This window comes from Cyprinus carpio, chromosome B22 (assembly GCF_018340385.1).
Source record: "Cyprinus carpio isolate SPL01 chromosome B22, ASM1834038v1, whole genome shotgun sequence".
NCBI classification, from domain to species: Eukaryota; Metazoa; Chordata; class Actinopteri; order Cypriniformes; family Cyprinidae; genus Cyprinus; species Cyprinus carpio.
In genome coordinates, this window is record NC_056618.1 from 23,470,882 (window position 1) to 23,489,412 (window position 18,531).

An 18,531-nucleotide genomic window follows, 5' to 3' on the forward strand; every position below is an offset into this window, starting at 1 on the left:
TCAGAATTGACTTACAACACAGTTGACTGAAACTAAAGAAACTTAATATGAAGTGACAGCTTTAAAGTGTAAGTTAAAAACAAATTTCTTCAATGTATTCACCATAATGTACACCCTAAGAATTAGTAGAACTCTTAAGGTAATCAGTTTTAAATATTGATTTTCTTCTACACAAACAAATTAATTGCACGCAACTTGAAATATTGAACAATTTGATTGTGCTGTGATTGTTGTTTCTAGCTACTCTGCCCTCGGTTGACCTGAATCAATACCTGAAGTCTACCAGAATTAAATAAATTAACATTAAACTAACACATTAAATTAACCCAGCTGGAAGTTTAGTTTGGTTAAAAATCAAGCTGAAATTGATCTGAAATCTGCCCAAGTGCCCACCGACTGTAAATCTTCAGACAAATCAAACAAGCTAGACCTGGAAAGCTTATTTATACTTTTGCCAATCACTCTCACTCTGATCTTGCTCCTCTTTACAGGAAGAACAAACATTTATTCCCAAAATAGCCAAATCCTCAGTTTTAGGTTAAAGCTGCAACTGCTGCGAGACAAGACAAGAGAGTTGATATTCTGTGAAGTCTCAAAAATACACAAAAGCATTTTAAAAGTAATTAAATAATTAATAAACAGGCCTGAAGTTTTATTTCCATCATCCACTACAATACTATGACACTGATTCTCAGCAGGTTTTGCTTCAGGTTCCAGATTTTTGTCATCCAGTGATAGCACAGTACCAAAATGATGTATGATATAAAATAAAAAAAAATAAAAAATAAGATGTAGGATAGAAAAAACAAAAGCAGAAGCATTATTTACACTGGAAGTTAACGTTGGCCAAGTCATATCCGTATCTAATTTCTAAGTATCAAGGCATGTCAAGGCAACCTGTCCATGTGGCATCTGCCTAATTTGGCTACTTCTACCTTAATTATCCTAAAAATACTGTGAGTTTGGATGCACATACTTCGACATCAGCAACAAAAGATATCTTCTCCATTTTATACAATGATATGCTATTTCTAACTACACTTTAGAAACAAATTAGAAGAAATATTGTATTTGCTTTTAATTCTGTATTGTTCACAGAATGGCACTGCAGCTATTCTGTGGATAATTACACAGATTTTGATAAATGCTATGTAGGTTTAATGCACCTTGAACAAGTAGGTCCAGCAAAGAAAATGTGCCTTCATGACTAGCAATTTAGGAGTGACACTGATATCTAGCGGTAGAGAAGCGAGTTACACGCTGCCCTCACTGTCGTGAAATCCCGCATGCATGGCTTCATTTGCCCACACAGGGTTGAAAGGTCGATCTGAAGATGGCAGAGTCATTGATTTGTAACAACACGCAAAGCAGGTAGAAACACGTGTTTTTTTTTACTACTAAATACTACTATATTTATATTTATATGAACTATATGTTTTGTAAAACACATTGTTGGCTATTATACTGTAACCATGCAGTAGATTCAAACATAAAAGGGGGTTTCTGTCATACAGGGTGAGTTCTGTACTGAACAGAGCTGTCAAGCAATTCGGGAAGAAGTTCATGTTTGATTCTGATGAGGAGACCTGCTGGAATTCTGACCAGGTGAGTTAGCCGAGTTGGTGCGACGTTTCGTGCTGTTTTCTCATCCTCGTAACCCATTTTACCAACTTATTTTTAAAAATAGGGTGAATCCCAGTGGGTTGTCTTGGAGTTTCCACAGCCTGTGAAAGTGTCAGAGCTCAGGCTACAGTTCCAAGGAGGGTTTTCAGGGAAATCTTGCAAATTACAAGGTCAGTCGACACAAACAATATTAGCGTTTAGCGGTAAAACCTTAAAAGATAGACTTACCATGAGCTCTGAGGTTGTTAAGGGATGGTGTAGAATTATTTGCTGTCATATTGAAGTTGTTTCGAATAACTATTTAAGTAAGTTAGCCTAACTGTACTTTCTGTAAATGCTTGATGTTGCCATGAAAACCCGAAATCGCGGCAAAATAGCTCAACGTTTACCGCCCACTCCCATGAAGCATTGCGAATATTTTCGTGAACTTATTTTATGATATTTTGTTTTATTTTTGTTGAAATTTTATTCATTTCATTTTTTCCCCATAAGACACCATATTTGCTGTCTTAATACATGGGTGATTCTATAATTGGAGATACATTTGGCATTTCATAAAGTTAAGAAAAAAAACTGTTCACTAACAGAAAATCTTTCTAGTATCTTACTGAAAACATTCAATTTTAATAATTCAGTGTTTGCCAAACACAAGCTACTTCCTTTTTTTAACTTTAACTGAAAAAACAGATGTCTTTATGGTATTATTTGTCAACTCCGTTACGGACAAATTAGGCAATGTGTAGAAATAACAATAAATCATAAAAGGAAAAATCCTTCTTGTATCATTAGACAAACAGTTCTTACATTCCAAGATTTGGAACTGCGATAATATTTCACCAATGCATACCTTAAAAATAAATAAATAAAAAACCTAGGTCTTCACAGAATTGTCAGCTTGGAGCAAATATTTTTCATCTGAAAATCTATTATATACAATATCAAGTAAAAAAAAAAAAAAAAAAAGAGAGAGAAATGTTGTTGAAATATTTAAGGGTGCATTATATCTCAATAATGTTTGAGATTTTAAACAACAATTGTATCTTTTTTTTTTTTTTTTTTTTTTTTGAGAAAATAGTTAATAAACAGAGTTGACCCTTTAAGTAACAGAATTGACAGAATTGTCCAGTGGACTGTTAATTCTGTTACCCTATTGTCAGCATTGTTATTCTACCTTGGTAACAGAGTTTGACGGTAACAGAATTGACAATTTTAATTTATTTTTCCCAAAAACTCCCAAAATAAATGCTAAGAGCACATGGCAATAATGAAATCATGATTAAAATACCTATAAATGACCCAATTTGTGATCAGTACTAAATTTTGTTTTCCTTTTGATATTGAGGTAACAGCGTTGACGTTCTTCAAAATAACTCTTGGTACAAGAACTTTTTAGATTAAAATATTTTCTCAAAGAGATCTTATCAGTGAGGGAAAGTGTCATCATTTCCTGTATTTTATGTAGTTGTGGGAGATAATTCCACCAATTTAAAGGCAAAATATTGTACGGTAACAGAGTTGACGCAAGATTTATGGACACACATTTTTATAAGAAAAAAATTATTAAGTTTTAAACAATTTAATGTTGTAGAATTAAGCTAATTAGTATTTAGGACTTTTAAATATAAAATGAATGAAATATTACAAAAATGATACACTATGGAAAAAATGCACTGACTTATTCAGACAACAAGAAATCATGATTTTGAGCTATATAAGACACTTTTTACACAAATTATTATATTGTTATTGACTGTAACATCTTGTAATTCATAACAATAAGTAACAAATTATTAAAATAATAAAAAATATAAGCATTGGAAAAAAAGCAGAAAAAACAATGTCTTTGGACACCAAATGTACCTGCAATTATAGAATCACCCACATGTTCCTTGCCTTATTATGAACATTGAAAATCTGATTTAGTTTTACCCATTTAATGTAATGTAATTTAATGCAAATGACTCTTTCTGCAGTCTTAAGCCATGTGGCGCCAAATGAATGGTTTTTAGTGAGTGTTTTGAACCATATTCAACAGATTAGTTCGAAAAAAGCTGATTCATTCGCATACAAAACAAGTGACTGCATTAATGTGTGAGTCACTGAATCGTTCATTCAGCTGATTCATGGATAAACTGTGCTTTATTCACCACTGAAATAACACTACTGTGTTAAACTGCGGCCCAAGGCATCATATCTACAACCGACTAACAATTTTCATAAATATGAAATAAAAATGAATAATAGACATTTAAAATGTTTGTTTTCTACAGGTTCTGCCAAAGAAGAGGATCTCAAACATATTGTAGACTTCTATCCAGAGGACAACAACTGTCTACAAATATCCTTCCAGACAGTGCAATATTATTCTTCACCTTCAGTAATCACCACCTTTTGTCATTTTTGCATCCGCTTAGATAAATGCATGTATATAGTCACCATATTCTCTCAGATTGAACTCCTTCACAGTCAGTTGACTCTTCTAGTACAGTAACCTACTACAGCTTCAGTTTTCTCTCTTTTTCTGGCCAATGGCCAAATTGCCCATGTCTTCAGTTTATCCCAAGCTTGTCAAATCCTTGATTCTTCACCCACAGTTTTCCCATTCAAGATGCCCCTTTGGTTCAGAGGCTGAAAATAGTGTTTGAAAACAGTGCTGACTTTTTTGGAAGAATAATTGTTTACACATTGGATATCTTGGGGGAAAAGGTTTTGTAATGTTTTGAGAAAAGGACAAAAAGGAAGTATGAAGAGGCGGGAATGCCAAAAACCCCTCCCCCTCCCCCCACCTCCACACCCCTGCTTTCACCTATGGATGAGGAATTTATTTCCACCCACTCACAGGAAAAGCATAAACTGATGTTACTTTTGATCTCATTTCCTTTGTTTCGAGTCTATGGATTATATTCACATCAAGTCAAAACACATAAACTCCACATTTGTAAAAATGTTTTTTAATTAAAAAAAAAAAAATACAAAACAGATTGTTCTTTACATCTCCTATGTCAAAATAAAGCTATAAAATATGCAGGATTATTATTGTAAGGTCTTGTAAGAGCAGTATTCTGCTTCATGTGTTTTCAGACACTGAAACTGGTTCCCGGAAGAGCTTCAAAATATGATCTTCAAGCAGTTTTTGCACTGCAAACAAGTTGAAAGACTTATCAGTTATTAATACAATTAAAAATTATTATTTGTTATATTAATATACTGTTGGGAATGACTCTTGCCTTTTTTGTGGCCCAATGCAACAGCGAGAGCAACAGGACTGTAGCCAGAGTCTGCCTCAAACGTGATATCTGCCCCACATCCTAAACACAAACTTACTTTAGTTCATCATCCCGAATAATATAATGCATGAATATTGTGAAGACTTACTTAAGAGAGCTTCAACACATTTTGTGTGATTCCCACGAACTGCATACAGAAGAGGGGTCCCACCATTCTGTTAGAAAGTTAACGTTTTTAGATTTGGAAAATGTTTCTGCAGTATGTAATGGTTGCGTATGATGTATTTGTAAAGTTTTAAGAACATTTTCTTAATAATTAAACTGCTCATACCCAGTCATAGGAATCAATATCAACACCATGTTGAAGGAGAATATTAACAATATCGGCAAATCCTCCAGCGCTGGCCAAAGACAAGGCACTTTCTCTTTCTCTGGCGAGTGTTCTCGGATCTGCTCCCTGATATAATATAAAAGAAATAAAAAGAATATATATATAGTCCAGAATTAGTGGCTATAAAAATGTGTCTTTCTCACCTTCTGAAGGAGGAACTCCACCATCATTATCTCTCCAAATGCAGCAGCCCACATTAGTGGTGTGAAACCTCGCTCATCTTGACTGTTAAGTAGAGAACTGTCTGCAAGATTACCCATATATATATATATATACATACATATTTATTCATTCATTCATTCATTTATTTGCTTATGTATGCATGCATGCACTGGATGCCATTATTTATTTATATCAGCAAGTGTTGTGTATTTATTGATACCTTTGGACAAATGTAATTCCAGTTGTGAAATCTCTCCATGGGCTGCCAGCTGATGAATTGAGAGGTCTACAAGACGTAATTAAATGACATAATTACATTTAAAAAGACTATTAAAAGCATGCGTTTGAAATCTGCCTATATCTATAGAAGGAGGTGGCAGACTCACTGTCTAAAGTGGCGGGTCGGACTGTGACCTCATTCCCCCGCTGTTTATTTGTCAGAGTGGTCGAGTGGTTTACTGCATTTTCATCATTTCGGTTTTCCATAATCCCTTATCATTACACCTGCTTTAAATGTACGCAATATATAAAATATAAAGAAATAACTAAGAAACAAGATTAGCGCCAATTATTATGCATAATTAGTTAATAATACTAATATAAAATAACAAAATATGACTTAAGAGAGTCTTACCTTCGATTGTTTACATGATCTTAAACTTCACAGGTTCGTATGATCGTATATGCTGCTTTTGTTTCCTGGTTCGGTTGCAAAAGTGAAACTGAAATTGAAGTCTTGCAAGTGCATTGAACTCGCGCACATTCAGAGTCTATTCAATGATATATGAACCAGTAGGCTACTTTTCCCATAATGTGTATCTTACTTTTGGCTGCGAAATGAATCCCATCTTTTTTTTATCAATTAGAGTTGGGACACTAGCTTGAAGTGGGTTTTCTTGAACGAGTCGGGGGGTTGAATGAATCTTTTAGGAATCGTTTTAGTTCACTTTCATGTACTGACTCCTTAAAGGGGTGCTATCATGCTTTTTCACTTTTTCAACTTTAGTTAGTCTGTAATGTTGCTGTTTGAGCATAAAAAAGATCTGCAAAGTTACAAAGCTCAAAGTCCAATTCAAAAGGAGATATTTTATTTAACAGAAATCACTTTTTAAAAACTACAACGTACGACTCGTTTGGACTACAATGCATATTTTCTGGTATTTGTGATATCACAAAGATGGACGAATGGGATGAGACCTGGTTGAGCTGCACTAGAGAAGGTAACAAGTGTTATCACTATGTCGGACACACGCTAGCTTTCCCAAGACAGACGAGCTTATAGTGGTTACAATCATCTGGGTTTAAATCACGCTCAAATTGATTTGATTTTGACACAATATTTACACTGAAAGCTCACAGCAGATGGCTATGGTAAGAGGCATGACATTTCCCGACCAGGCACTGAGTGCTGCCAATCACAACACATGCTGGCCCAGTTGACCAATCACAACACACGCTGGCCGTGCGGCCCAGCTAACCAATCACAGCACACGTTGGCCCAGCTGACCAATCACAGCACACGCTGGCCCAGCTGACCAATCCCAACACACGCTGGCCCAGCTAACCAATCCCAGCACACGCTGGCCCAGCTAACCAATCACAGCACACGCTGGCCCAGCTAACCAATCACAACACACACTGGCCCAGCTAACCAATCACAGCACACGCTGGCCCAGCTAATCAATCACAGCACACACTGGCCCAGCTAACCAATCACAGCACACGCTGGCCCAGCTAATTAATCATAACACACACTGGCCCAGCTAACCAATCACAGCACATTTCGTCTTTCAGAAGGCAGCCTTCATTTGATACAGGAACTATTCGAGCCGTTAATGCCAGTCTGGGGAGAGAGGTGTTGTAATAATGTAAAATATGTGAAAAATAATGTGTTTTTTTGAACAACCTAGTATGAGAGCCTGTTCTAGTACACCCCAAAACAAAATAATTTTATAAATTTTGTAAAAGAGCATAACAGGACCCCTTTAAGGCGCGTGAGTTTACTATTTTATTAAGACTTTTTTAAGTCATGAACGGCTCGGCTTCGTTCAATGACTCGCTTGCTGTCACCTGCCTGAGTAAACAATTGGTAAACATCTGTAGAAAAGGCCACTAAATGATCCAATTAATTCTTACTGCTGAACCGATTCAAATGATTCGATTCACTCAGATGAATCATAATCTCCAGAACTAGTGGCTAGGAACTAGTTATTGGCCTGATGTTACTCCGGATGATGTTTTGGGAGCACACTTGTAGGGAAACAGCTGCGCTTTGATAAATACAGAAGGAAATTTATATCATACGTTAATATTGAATAGAAATGGAGGATCAAGAAATGCAGTTGAAAGTAAAAAGAGGTACCATGGATAGGTTAAGAGTTCTGATGTCTACAGATGTTTTATAATCAACGACTCTGTGTAGCTACTTGTTTACATTATCTTTAACATTTAATTTACAATACTGAATTGATTAGACGCCTTATTTAAGCGTGTCAATAGTCTGATTTGAGATTACACATAATTTAATATGAACCTGATGAAGAGATACTGATTATATGCTTTGTTTATTTTTGTTACAGTGACTGATAAATTCACAGAGAGTATGTATGTTTTGGCCAATGAGCCGTCGATAGCGCTTTATAGGTTACAAGAGCACGTCAGGAGATCTCTACCAGAGCTCGTGCAACACAAGGTATGGTACCTTATTTTAATTAAATGTGTTGCCTAGTCTATATTACAGTAATACAGACAATACATTTGCCCAAACACTGTAATTTGGTTGTTTTTATTATATGCCTGAATGATTAACATTTGACCTGCCATATTAAAATCTCTCAGGTTTCACTTAATAATCCCACTTTACGCTATTAATTATAATAGTAAATTATAAAATACTATTTTTCCTGGAAAACGATGCCAATACTGTGTTATATATTACTGATTTAATATTTCCTGTTACAACAAGCAACTGTTAAAAATCCATCTTTTCAAAATATCCTACACTTAATAGTTTAACTTATATTCTGTTCTATTTTTTGTCATGTTTTATTGTTGTTATTTATTGTCTTATGTTAAATATGATATATTATTGTATTATATCATGTTATAATTTAGCCTATTTGTAGTGCATTGGGTATGATAAAGCACATTTTAAATAAAATGTATAATTGTTATTACTTTAGCATGCCGACTTAAGTGTTGTACTGATTTATTGTAGAGTTTTGTGTATTTGTTTTATTTTAATCGCACTTTGGGAAACTTAATATAAATACAGTTTATTATAATATTATTTTATTATTAAGTTGGCCTAAGTGTTGTAATTATGAATTTGTAGACTGATATGTATTTATGTATTTATTTTGCTTGATCATTGTTATTGTATTTTCTTTTATTTTTGTAGCACTTTGGGTATGAGAAAAGTGCATTATAAACAAAAAATATATATATTTATTGTTATTATATAGCAAGTTGACTGAAGTGCCGTGATGAATTGTGAATTTGTAGACAGACATGCAGAGTTGGGAGGAACAAAGTCAAGGAGCAATCTACACTGTTGAATATGCGTGCAGGTAAGATATGCATTACACAAATTGATTATTTATATTATGTAGTACCTTATTAAATGTGCTTCATGTCTGTTTTTGTGTGTGTGTCTTTCAGTGCGGTTAAAAGCATGACGAATAGTAGTCTTTATTTCAAGAATATAGACGGTCTGCTCCGGCAAGCCATTTCACTGAAGGAACAGATCAGCAGCTCACAGGGTCGCAGGTTGTACTCACTATCTATTTTAATGCAATTACATTCATTTACGTTATTATTTATTGTTAGTTTTATATGTCACTTCACTGTTAAATGTGGCATTGGTGTCCTGTAATTTTTCTTTGCTCGTTTGCTTCACATTTAATTTGCTCACTCTTTCTGTTTTTAAACATACATGTCACTGCAGTGATGTGAAACCTGCAATTAATGCAAATGATACACCCACACACACTTCAGTCACAGCTCCTTGACTCATGGAAATCTTTCTCCAAGGTTAGTTTTACTTCATTTTTGTTTTTTTCTACATCACGCATGCAGTGCTAGTGGTAATTTGATCATTTATGCACAACATTTCAAAGTATTTCAGTTTTATTATGACAGAAATTTTAAATACTGATTCAGACTGAGTTATTCAATTGTGCCATGTTTCTTAACTTTTATAGTTGTGTTGTTCTGTTCCAAAATATGTCTTTCTAGTAAAAAAAAAGAGAACAATTCACTATCCTACAGCTACACAAATTCTCAAGTATTTCAGTAGTAATTTCACATTTTAACAATTAGTGTGATTTCTGACACCTGTAAGTTCATATTAGGTGTACGAAAAATACATTTTTACATATTTTGCTTTAAATAATTTAAGATGCAATAATCTGATGAAAAAACATGTACATTGTGAAATATTATTACAATTTTAAATAACTAATTTCTATTTTAATATATTTTAAAATGTCTGATGCAAAGCTGAATTTGTCTTCAGTGTCACATGATCCTTAGAGAAAGCAATTATTTAAACTATAATAATATTACACAATATTAACGTTTGAAATGTTTTCAGCAAATGCAGGCTTACAGAACATAAGAGACTTCTTTCAAAAACAACAAAAACTTAATTATTCCACCAGTGTCTATGTGTGTGTATGTATGTATATATATATATATATATATATATATATATATATATATATATATTATATATATATATATATATATATATATATATATATATTGTATGACAGTACATATTGTATTATATAATGCCCATCTTAACATCAAAGTAGATGTGATACCATTCATACTAAAGTTGAATCCTTGATCGTGGCTTTTCTAGCAAGCACAGATCTCATCTCGCTGTTGACTCCGTTCCAGGGTTTGGTCTGTGCTTGAAACAGGTCAGACTCTGTCGAAAGTGTCCGGTGCGTCCGTCTGCTCCCACCGCTACTGTAGCCGTCCTTATCGCTCCGAGGGCCGTTAGATGCAGAGTACTGCAATTTAGGATCGATGTGAGCGGGGTTGATGAAATGGCTGTCCAGGTTGGCTAAGCTGTGCTGCCTCCGTGGCTTTTCCGCAATGCTTAGGTTCAACGTACGGATTCCAGCGATGTTTTCAGGGTTGCTGTGGTACATGGTGTGGGCATGTTCATTGCGGAAGTGTTTGGCTGTATGTGCGGCCCGTATTGAGGAGTGAATAACGATAAGTAGCAGGACGAGAACACCGGAGGAAAGCACGCACACACTGGCTATGCCCGTCTCAACTTCAAACACCAATAACATGTAAATAGACATGGCTGTGAGGGGAAAAAATTAAATAGTTATGTCAAATCCCTCCATGCTGTGTCATCTGAATAATGAATATAAACTAATGTACTGTTGTTTTCCACAGGAAAAGAGCTTTGGATCCTGGCATGCTAAAGGATGGAGTGGAAAAGCACAGCTCTGGGATATAAACTGATGAAGATCTGGATAAAACCATATACCATATTCACTTGTAGCCACCACTTTATATTAATGATGATTGCTACTCTAAAATATGGAAGCCCATTGTCAAATCCAAGTTACAAAAAAAAAAGGTAATTTTGAGTGTTTAAAATAAGAAATAAATACATATAGTGAGATTAGAGTCACAATTAGGAGTTGCAACTCCATGAATATATTGCAGTTTGCAAGACTTAATGTCACATTATCCAATATAAAGTCACAATTTGCAAGGTTTTAAGTCAAATTGTGAGATGAAATTCACAGTTGGAAAATATAAAGTCGCAACTGCAAAAATGTTTTGGCATTTGCAAGATTTAATTTAACACTGAAGTGAAGTTACATTATAAAATTTAAATACACAATTATGAAATGTATAATTGTCTCAATTAGCAAAAGTTAATTGTGTTTAATTTTAGTGTTAAAAGTTTAATGTCACACTGCAACATTTAAAGTCACATTATGAGAAATAAAGTCACATATAGAATATATAAAGTAGCAACTGCAAGGAAAATATTAGCATTGCAAGATTTAATATTGCATTGTGAAATAAATTAACATTATGAGAGATAAATTAAAAGTCATAATTGCAAGATATAAAGTCATGATTGCCACTTTTTTCTTTATTGTGAGGAAGAAATGGGCTTCCTTACTAAAAATAAGCAAATCTTTTGGTATTGACATATTTATAAGCTGCTTTAGGTGTTTTGGTTACAATTTGTTCACATTTTGCACATTAATTATTCATTTGTTGTAATAAGGTCAGTGTAACTGTTCTGTACATGTGTAAATACTGAACTTAATGATTAAAGTTTTTAAGTATAATTCATGACTTGTCTTCCATGTGGTTTTTGTGTAGCACTTACCAGCCAAGTAAACTGAAACTCCGAGGCAAAACAGTCCAATGGTCACATGCCGAACAACCCTACTATCCAAAAGAAACCAGTCGGCCTTAAGAAGCAAAAACAGATCATTTCTCATTGTATGGACGAGTAGCAGGGCCTCAATTTGCAAAACAAAGAGATTGATTTCAAAGACCTGCTAGAATAAGCAACAAATCATGCTGTTCTTTGAATAAGAAGACATTTTAAAATGTTCAAACCTGGGTTATATCTGAGAAAGTCGTTCAATATGAAATTCAAAAGTCCATTAAATGTCATTTACCAGTGTGGCCCCCAAAAATATTTTGATATTTTAGCTATATAGGATTTTTACAGAGCTAACTCTTTTTCTCTCAATGTTTTGTTTCTCTCAGTCACGTTCAAGGTCATTTTTAGTTGATGAATAAAGAAATTCTCCTCAAGTTCTCACAGGTGTGATTCATCACATTTACTATGAACATGTTCCACTATCGTTCAGCAACCAAAAACTGTCCAAATTATTTTTGTATTAAGGGCTTTACAACTGTTTTATTACTTAACAAACTCTTTTTGGGGGGGAATGTTTTGCTCGAAAAGTCTGCTTGTATAATTCTTTCAAATGTGGTTTGAGATTCTGTATCTAATGATAAAGTGTCTACATAAGCAAGTTTCTCCATTACCTTTGTGCATCTGGTTCTCCTCGGCATATTTCAGTAGCGAAATAGCTGTGAAGCAAACACACAACAACTGAGCTCAAGTTGAGTGTCAGAGACAAGGCTGAGAGGACCGTGGAAACGGGCATTAACACAGCTGTAATCTCACTCGACCCTAAAGTAGACGAATCCTTTATAGCGGCCTGTTGCGTTTGGAGCTGGAAGATCAAAATGACGGACAATACGGACATTATTCCGGACAAAATCCCTAAAAACGCGAGTACCACGAGAGAACGCTGACTGTAGGAATGCGTCATGTCCGACACTGAAGAAATGCCCGATTTACAATGTAAACAAAGCGCCAAATCTGCGAAAGTGCCTCAGAAATGATGTTTTTCCACTTTTCCTCGATATCTTCCCACTGTGTTTTCTGTTTGCGGGCTCCTTGACAAGGAAAACAAGCGATGCTTGAGAGGCTGCTGTGGAATGCGCGTGCTCTCGTGCCGCTGTTGTTCAGTCAGAGCATGTGATCCACTTTAAATCCCCAGATTAAAAACTTTTTTCATGCAACAATGGAGTTTTTATTTGGATTTATTCGCCCAAGCAATGCAGCAGCTTGCTCGTCCTGCATAAGAGCCTTATTTGGCTCTTGAGAACTTTTCTCCAAAGGAATGCTAATGCCTATCCGTGTTTTCGTAGTTCAGTGCATGTAACAGGTGTAGTGCACTCATTTAAGTCAGGTTTACATAAAACAGTCTGCGCGTGCCTCAAGCATAACCAAATTTAGGGGAAAATATTGTTTTATTTTTTATTATTAGCCTTCTTATGTATCTTTACAGTTTCTAACTTTTATATTTTAAAAGTTATAGGCTACATTTATTTATTTAGCAGTCACTTTTATCTAAACCCAGGTAGCACACATACATCTTCAAGATGTCTTTTAAAGATCACTTGATCTGGAAAGCATCTGCTATGGACAAACATCTGTCTGTAAGATGTCAGTTTTACATACCCCTTTCAGAATCTGCAAAATGTTAATAATTTTACCAAAATAAGAGGGATCATACAAAATGATGCTCCAGAAGGAAAAAAACATGCATTAAGAGCTGGGGGGTGAACACTTTTCAACAGAATGGAGATGTGTACATTTTTCTTATTTTGCCTAAATATCATATTTTTTTCATTTAGTACTGCCCTTCAGAGGCTACAGAAGATACTTACATGTTTCCTAGAAGATAAAATTAATTAAATTTACCCTGATCTTCAAATTCAAAAAGTTTTCAAGCCCCAGCTCTTAATGCATGGGTTTTCATTCTGAAGTATCAGTGTGCTTTTGAACCTTCTGTAATAGTTGCATATGAATCCCTCAGTTGTCCTCAGTGTGAAAAGATGAATCTCAAAATCATCCAGTCACTGTTGGAAAGGGTTCAAATACACAAAAATGTTGGAAAACCAAAGAATTTGTGGGAGCTGAAGGATTTTTCTGAAGAACAGCAGGTTGTTTAACTGTTCAGGACAAACAAGGGACTCATGAACAACTATCACTAAACAAAAAACAGCTGTTGATCATTCAGGTAACAACACAGTATTAAGAATCAACGGTATGTAAACTTTTGAACGGGGTCATTTTTATAAAATCAACTATTATTTTCTCCCTTGGACTATATGTAAACATTCTTTATGTGAAATATCTTATTCAAGTCAGTACTAAATAAACAAACATGCATTTTGTATGATCCCTCTTATTCTGGTAAAATAATTCACCTTTTGCAGATTCTGAAAGGGGCATGTAAACTTTTGACCTCAACTGTATATTCATAAACATCTTAAAGACATCTAATCAACATCTATTTGATATCTGATAGGAAACGTCCTATAGACATATCGCAGATGAGCAAACACGCTAAAAAAAATATGTCTTGCAGATGCAAATGTAGACGTCAAATAGACGTCTCTGTGATGTAGCCATGTGCTAAGCGACTTACAAACATTGTCCAGAATAGTACAAACTAGATAAAGAAGGGATATACAAATAGTAAAGGAATATTACAGTTTATTAATAATCATTTATAGTGTATTTTTCTCCTTATTTTGCAGCACAGAAGATATTTTCTTTGAATGTGCGAGCTCTCCGATTCATAAAACGCTAAGTATAGCAGCAGTAAGCGGTAAAACTATTTGCTCTGCAAACCAATGTGTTAATGATGATGAATTGAAATTACATAATAAGAAATACCAGTTTGCAGCATAACTGGCTGTTTTGTACAAACACCTGGAAGCGAACGAGACCGGAATCCTTGACATTCAAGTTTAAAATGGCAGTTTGTTAACACCTGTAATTAAAAATATGATTGAGATTTCCCAAATAAAATGTGCAAGACTGAAGTTATGTTGTAGCTATATATAGGTTAATCATAATCAGGCCAATAATAAAAATGTACACTTGTTAAAAACAACGTCATGCAAGGACTTTCTATTTTTATGTGTCTAAAGCGGTAACTTCATGCTGTAGTATTTCTTATCATTTAACTAATAACTTAAGGAATGAGCTTGCTAGAATGCTGAAACTGTTTTTGTTTTGGTGGGTTTGAGTGAAATGGGCCTACTTGCATGACAAGAACATATGCATATTTGTAGTGTCATTCGCAAAAATATGTATATTAAGAATGATTATTTTGCACAAAAATGAAACTACACAACAAGAAAGATTTAGAGATCTGGAGGAATGGTTCTTGCAGGGTTTGAGAGCACTAAGGTAAGAGACGCTGCGACTGCATTGCCTTTTGTGTGTGTTTTGAAAGTGGTGCAAATAGAGGCAGTGGTTGCTGCCTTTTAAAACTGATAAAGCTTTGCTTCGTTGCCTTAGAGACAAGCATTGCACTCTGAAGGACTCTTAGTTGAAAGGCAATGGAAAGCTTTTTGACAAATAGCCCACATCCAATCACATGTTCTGATTTCTAAGAACTAGTGCTTGATTATAATTACTCTGAAATGTATGACATTTTATACAAGCAATATCTTGATGAAAAAGGGGAAAACTAACATCTTCACTTTTCTTTTTATATGTTACAGGTGCAGAAGCAGTACTGGAGATCTAAAGAGCATCTAGCCTACAGTAGGCCTTTATCAGGAATATTTTATTTATGAATCTAAATGTCATAAGCATTATATTTAAGCTTATTTACATAAAGGTGAAACATTGCTTGTTACCTTAACCCTGAATGTGCAGGTGGGGTTTTTGTTCTCAGAATGGGCTGATGGGAACTCAAGGTCTGCCGCTGTGCTGAACGCGATAAGCCAGACACTAAAAAAAACATTGCCTGAAGAATCGCCTAAACATGAACGCTGACCAGAGAGGCTATTTCTGAATCCGAGAGACTCACCACATGTACAAAAACTTCAGGCCGCTGATGTTGTCAAAAGCAGAAGTGAGAAGTTTCAGGGAAAAAAAGTTGACACTTGACACTTTCCAGACTTTCCTTTATTCGATATGAGACGCAGTTATGTGGAGCAGTAATTATATTAACTGCTATAAATTTATTATACACATTTATTATACACTTGACTTTACATAAAGGTTCCAGTTAACTTAAAAAGGTTTTACACTCTATGACAAAATAAAGGTTACAAAAGGGAAGAACCATTCTGGGTTCCTCAAAGAAACTTTCAGTGAGCAGTTCTTAAAATGACAATATTTTTCTTAGTATGAAGAACCTTTTAATAATCTAAAGAATCTTGTTTGATTATAGAGAACCTTTTGTGTAATGGAAAGGTTCCATGGATGTTAAATGTTCATAATGGAACCATTAATGCCAATAAAGAATTTTTAGAATTTGAACCTTTACAGTACACGCTTTAGTACAAGAGGAGAACATTTTAATGTTCTACAAAGAAAAACATATACTTTACTTTGATGCATATAATGAAGCTTTGAAGAACTGAGAAAATAATATAGTGATATGACAGTCTTAATATGATTATGATTCTGAATGACTATTTAATTTTCTCACCTATTGTATTTCTGGATCAGAAATCCTATTAGACATTTGAGTTTGGTTACATTTAATTACATTAACTGACATAAAATAAAATAGACATAAAAGCCAGACTCTATTTTATTTTATTTTATTTTATTTTATTTTATTTTATTTTATTTTATTTTATTTTATTTTATTTTATTTTATTTTATTTTATTTTATTTTATTTTATTTTATTTTATTTTATTTTATTATAAAATGCTGCAACTCTAAATGAAATCTTTCTTATCTCCTTAAATTATAATAAATATTCAATATGCCTTTTTAGGCAAGACACAGGCAAAATTGGTCAGTTTGTGATTTTTGGCCTATTTTGCTTTCATAACTTTTGTTACACTTTATCTGTTTGCATCTGTGGATTAGAGTTACAATACATATCTTTTAGAGCCATTTTTTTCATTTGCTTTCACAGTAAGCCAGAAATCTATCTATTTATAACTCTATTTATATATTCCTAAAAATAAGGAAATATGTAAAATGTATTATTATTTATGAAGTGATAAAAGAATATAAGAAAATATTTAATATGTCAACAAAATAAAATAAAAAATTTGAACTTGGCTTTATACAGTGCTTTTTTTCTCTCCTGGAAATGTATGCAAGGGCATATTTAATTACAAAATTGCTCATATGCCTCATTTAAATGTAATATTTCTGAAAACTTGTAATACAAAACATTTGTCTTAATGTACTGTGATTAATCAGCTGGGATGATGTCTGTTAGTTGAAAGTCAAATTTTTACCCTTTTTATCTGTCTTGCCTTAAAATCAATGTTTGTTCCTTCCAGACTGGAGGGAGCTTCCTGCAGGAGGGATGCTGAGGGACTTTCGGGAGCATGACATGAGGTTGCTGTTTCTTGCATCAGATGAGATGCGGATTATACTCTCAGAGGGGAACTAAAGCCACTGTGTTCATGAGTGAGAAATATTGGTAACCTCTTTATAGAATGTGAAGTAGATTGCTCTTGTGCATCTCATTGTCACTTTTTATGGGAAGTAGTCTGTGGGTTCACAAATGACAAAATGGAACTCGCTAAAATGACCTCTGAATGAAGTTCTGTGCCCTGTATGAAATTGTGAATATGTTATTATTTTTTATAGTGATTTGAATACATATTTTGAATTGGTTTCCCTGTTGTAAAAAAATAATGATAGCGAATAGGAAAAAGTACATTTAAATATGTATTTAAAGTTTTATGCATATATATTTAATATATATATATATATATTCATCATTTATTCATAATTTTCCCCGTAAAATATGAAGCAAATTTGTATACTTTAGTGAATAATAGCCTATATAAAGGTTAAAAAGAAGTTTCAGAACTTTTTATGGCGTTTCTATGAATTGATTTCTGTTTATCTAATCTTTTTTTAAATGAACAGTATTATATAGTTCTGCTCAGAAAATTTAGCTTTGGACCTTAAAGGCTAAAACTCTTGCCAGCACATAACACGGTTATGTTACATTGTAATTAAACAAAATAATATAGTTATTAATTAGTTAATTAATAATATAATTATTTTATTATTTTTATATATTAATTAGGCTAATTCATTCATTATTTCATTTATTTTTAATTCAGAATATAAAGGCTTTTTCCGTTCAGTTTAATATTGGCATGTCTCTATTGCGTTATTAATTTTAATAGGTGAATTAAACTGGTTTAATAGCGTCATTACGTTTTTACAGTGTTTAATGTGCTTAACATAAAAAACGACAACGTTCTTAATCTTTCTCTTTTCGCTGTTCACTTTAACTAGGCTACATAATTAAACTATAACCCTTGTACGCTAAATATTTAAGTGTATTTTAAATATCTGAAGAGTTTTCTGTTAAGTGAATGACATAATAAAAGTAATGGCGTCTTTTGCAGCCATTAAAACTCGACAGAGGCGGGTGCAAATCTCTAAAGTAGGCGGCTGCTGATGATGTTGTTGTGAACAGGCGCAGATTATTGGCGTCTCTTTCACCCAATGAGAACGCTGAGGGGGCGTGGCATTTTCCGCCTGATGCCGCAGCTGTGGTAACAGCTGGAGATGATTGGCGTCGTTTTCAGCCAATGGG

The 18,531-nt window shown here is 34.0% G+C and overlaps 5 protein-coding genes across 7 annotated transcripts in view; 3 read left to right on the forward strand and 2 right to left on the reverse strand.

Annotated features, from left to right (window-relative positions):
• Positions 1 to 1,225: 1,225 nt before the first annotated feature.
• LOC109058513 (nuclear receptor 2C2-associated protein) lies at positions 1,226 to 4,600 on the forward strand. The gene is made up of 5 exons (XM_042749481.1): positions 1,226 to 1,371; positions 1,515 to 1,605; positions 1,688 to 1,793; positions 3,894 to 3,961; positions 4,216 to 4,600. Exons 1-5 carry the CDS (start codon positions 1,334 to 1,336, stop codon positions 4,336 to 4,338), a joined length of 426 nt encoding a protein of 141 aa, XP_042605415.1. The 5' UTR covers positions 1,226 to 1,333; the 3' UTR covers positions 4,339 to 4,600.
• Positions 4,559 to 6,323, reverse strand: LOC109058516 (DNA-binding protein RFXANK-like). Of its 2 annotated transcripts, none has more exons than XM_019075712.2 (8): positions 6,038 to 6,323; positions 5,790 to 5,907; positions 5,624 to 5,689; positions 5,385 to 5,485; positions 5,182 to 5,307; positions 4,999 to 5,065; positions 4,851 to 4,931; positions 4,559 to 4,761 (listed from the first exon to the last, which is right to left on the reverse strand). In XM_019075712.2, exons 2-8 carry the CDS (start codon positions 5,887 to 5,889, stop codon positions 4,691 to 4,693), a joined length of 612 nt encoding a protein of 203 aa, XP_018931257.1. In that variant the 5' UTR covers positions 5,890 to 5,907; positions 6,038 to 6,323; the 3' UTR covers positions 4,559 to 4,690. The 2 variants fall into 2 exon arrangements, with proteins under 2 accessions (XP_018931257.1, XP_018931256.1); XM_019075711.2 differs by having other exon boundaries at positions 5,790 to 5,910.
• A 1,280-nt stretch (positions 6,324 to 7,603) lies between these two features.
• On the forward strand, positions 7,604 to 11,742 carry LOC109047848 (BLOC-1-related complex subunit 8-like). 2 transcript variants are annotated; one of them, XM_019065529.2, is made up of 6 exons: positions 7,604 to 7,761; positions 7,983 to 8,095; positions 8,908 to 8,972; positions 9,064 to 9,171; positions 9,350 to 9,435; positions 10,822 to 11,742. In XM_019065529.2, the coding sequence occupies exons 1-5, from the start codon at positions 7,725 to 7,727 to the stop codon at positions 9,411 to 9,413; spliced, it is 387 nt and encodes a 128-aa protein (XP_018921074.1). In that variant the 5' UTR covers positions 7,604 to 7,724; the 3' UTR covers positions 9,414 to 9,435; positions 10,822 to 11,742. The 2 variants fall into 2 exon arrangements, with proteins under 2 accessions (XP_018921074.1, XP_018921075.1); XM_019065530.2 differs by lacking the exon at positions 9,350 to 9,435.
• LOC109047833 (transmembrane protein 221-like) lies at positions 10,088 to 13,078 on the reverse strand. Its single transcript, XM_042749319.1, has 3 exons — positions 12,454 to 13,078; positions 11,780 to 11,865; positions 10,088 to 10,726 (listed from the first exon to the last, which is right to left on the reverse strand). Exons 1-3 carry the CDS (start codon positions 12,741 to 12,743, stop codon positions 10,233 to 10,235), a joined length of 870 nt encoding a protein of 289 aa, XP_042605253.1. The 5' UTR covers positions 12,744 to 13,078; the 3' UTR covers positions 10,088 to 10,232.
• A 5,428-nt stretch (positions 13,079 to 18,506) lies between these two features.
• LOC109047862 (myocyte-specific enhancer factor 2B-like) overlaps positions 18,507 to 18,531 on the forward strand; it is a 15,483-nt gene continuing 15,458 nt past the window's right edge. The window contains exon 1 of the mRNA XM_042749476.1: positions 18,507 to 18,531. This exon is cut by the window's right edge and continues 192 nt beyond it. The gene's annotated coding sequence lies outside the window, so the exon portion shown is untranslated.

Bases quoted from the DNA above. Each gene is read 5' to 3' on its own strand.
- LOC109058516 (XM_019075712.2), bottom strand. From the start codon at position 5,889: ATGGAAAACCGAAATGATGAAAATGCAGTAAACCACTCGACCACTCTG. The intron at 5,690-5,789 runs GTGAGTCTGCCA...TACGTCTTGTAG, and splicing joins CCGACCCGCCACTTTAGACA to ACCTCTCAATTCATCAGCTG. The intron at 4,762-4,850 runs GCAAGAGTCATT...ACTTGTTTGCAG, and splicing joins TGCATTGGGCCACAAAAAAG to TGCAAAAACTGCTTGAAGAT.
- LOC109058513 (XM_042749481.1), top strand. From the start codon at position 1,334: ATGGCAGAGTCATTGATTTGTAACAACACGCAAAGCAG. The intron at 1,372-1,514 runs GTAGAAACACGT...TCTGTCATACAG, and splicing joins TGTAACAACACGCAAAGCAG to GGTGAGTTCTGTACTGAACA. The intron at 3,962-4,215 runs ATATCCTTCCAG...TTCTTCACCCAC, and splicing joins AGGACAACAACTGTCTACAA to AGTTTTCCCATTCAAGATGC.
- LOC109047833 (XM_042749319.1), bottom strand. From the start codon at position 12,743: ATGACGCATTCCTACAGTCAGCGTTCTCTCGTGGTACTCGCGTTTTTA. The intron at 11,866-12,453 runs GTAATGGAGAAA...TTTGCTTCTTAA, and splicing joins GGAGAACCAGATGCACAAAG to GGCCGACTGGTTTCTTTTGG. The intron at 10,727-11,779 runs GTAAGTGCTACA...TTCCCCTCACAG, and splicing joins AGTTTCAGTTTACTTGGCTG to CCATGTCTATTTACATGTTA.
- LOC109047848 (XM_019065529.2), top strand. From the start codon at position 7,725: ATGGAGGATCAAGAAATGCAGTTGAAAGTAAAAAGAG. The intron at 7,762-7,982 runs GTACCATGGATA...TTTTTGTTACAG, and splicing joins GCAGTTGAAAGTAAAAAGAG to TGACTGATAAATTCACAGAG. The intron at 8,973-9,063 runs GTAAGATATGCA...TGTGTCTTTCAG, and splicing joins ACTGTTGAATATGCGTGCAG to TGCGGTTAAAAGCATGACGA.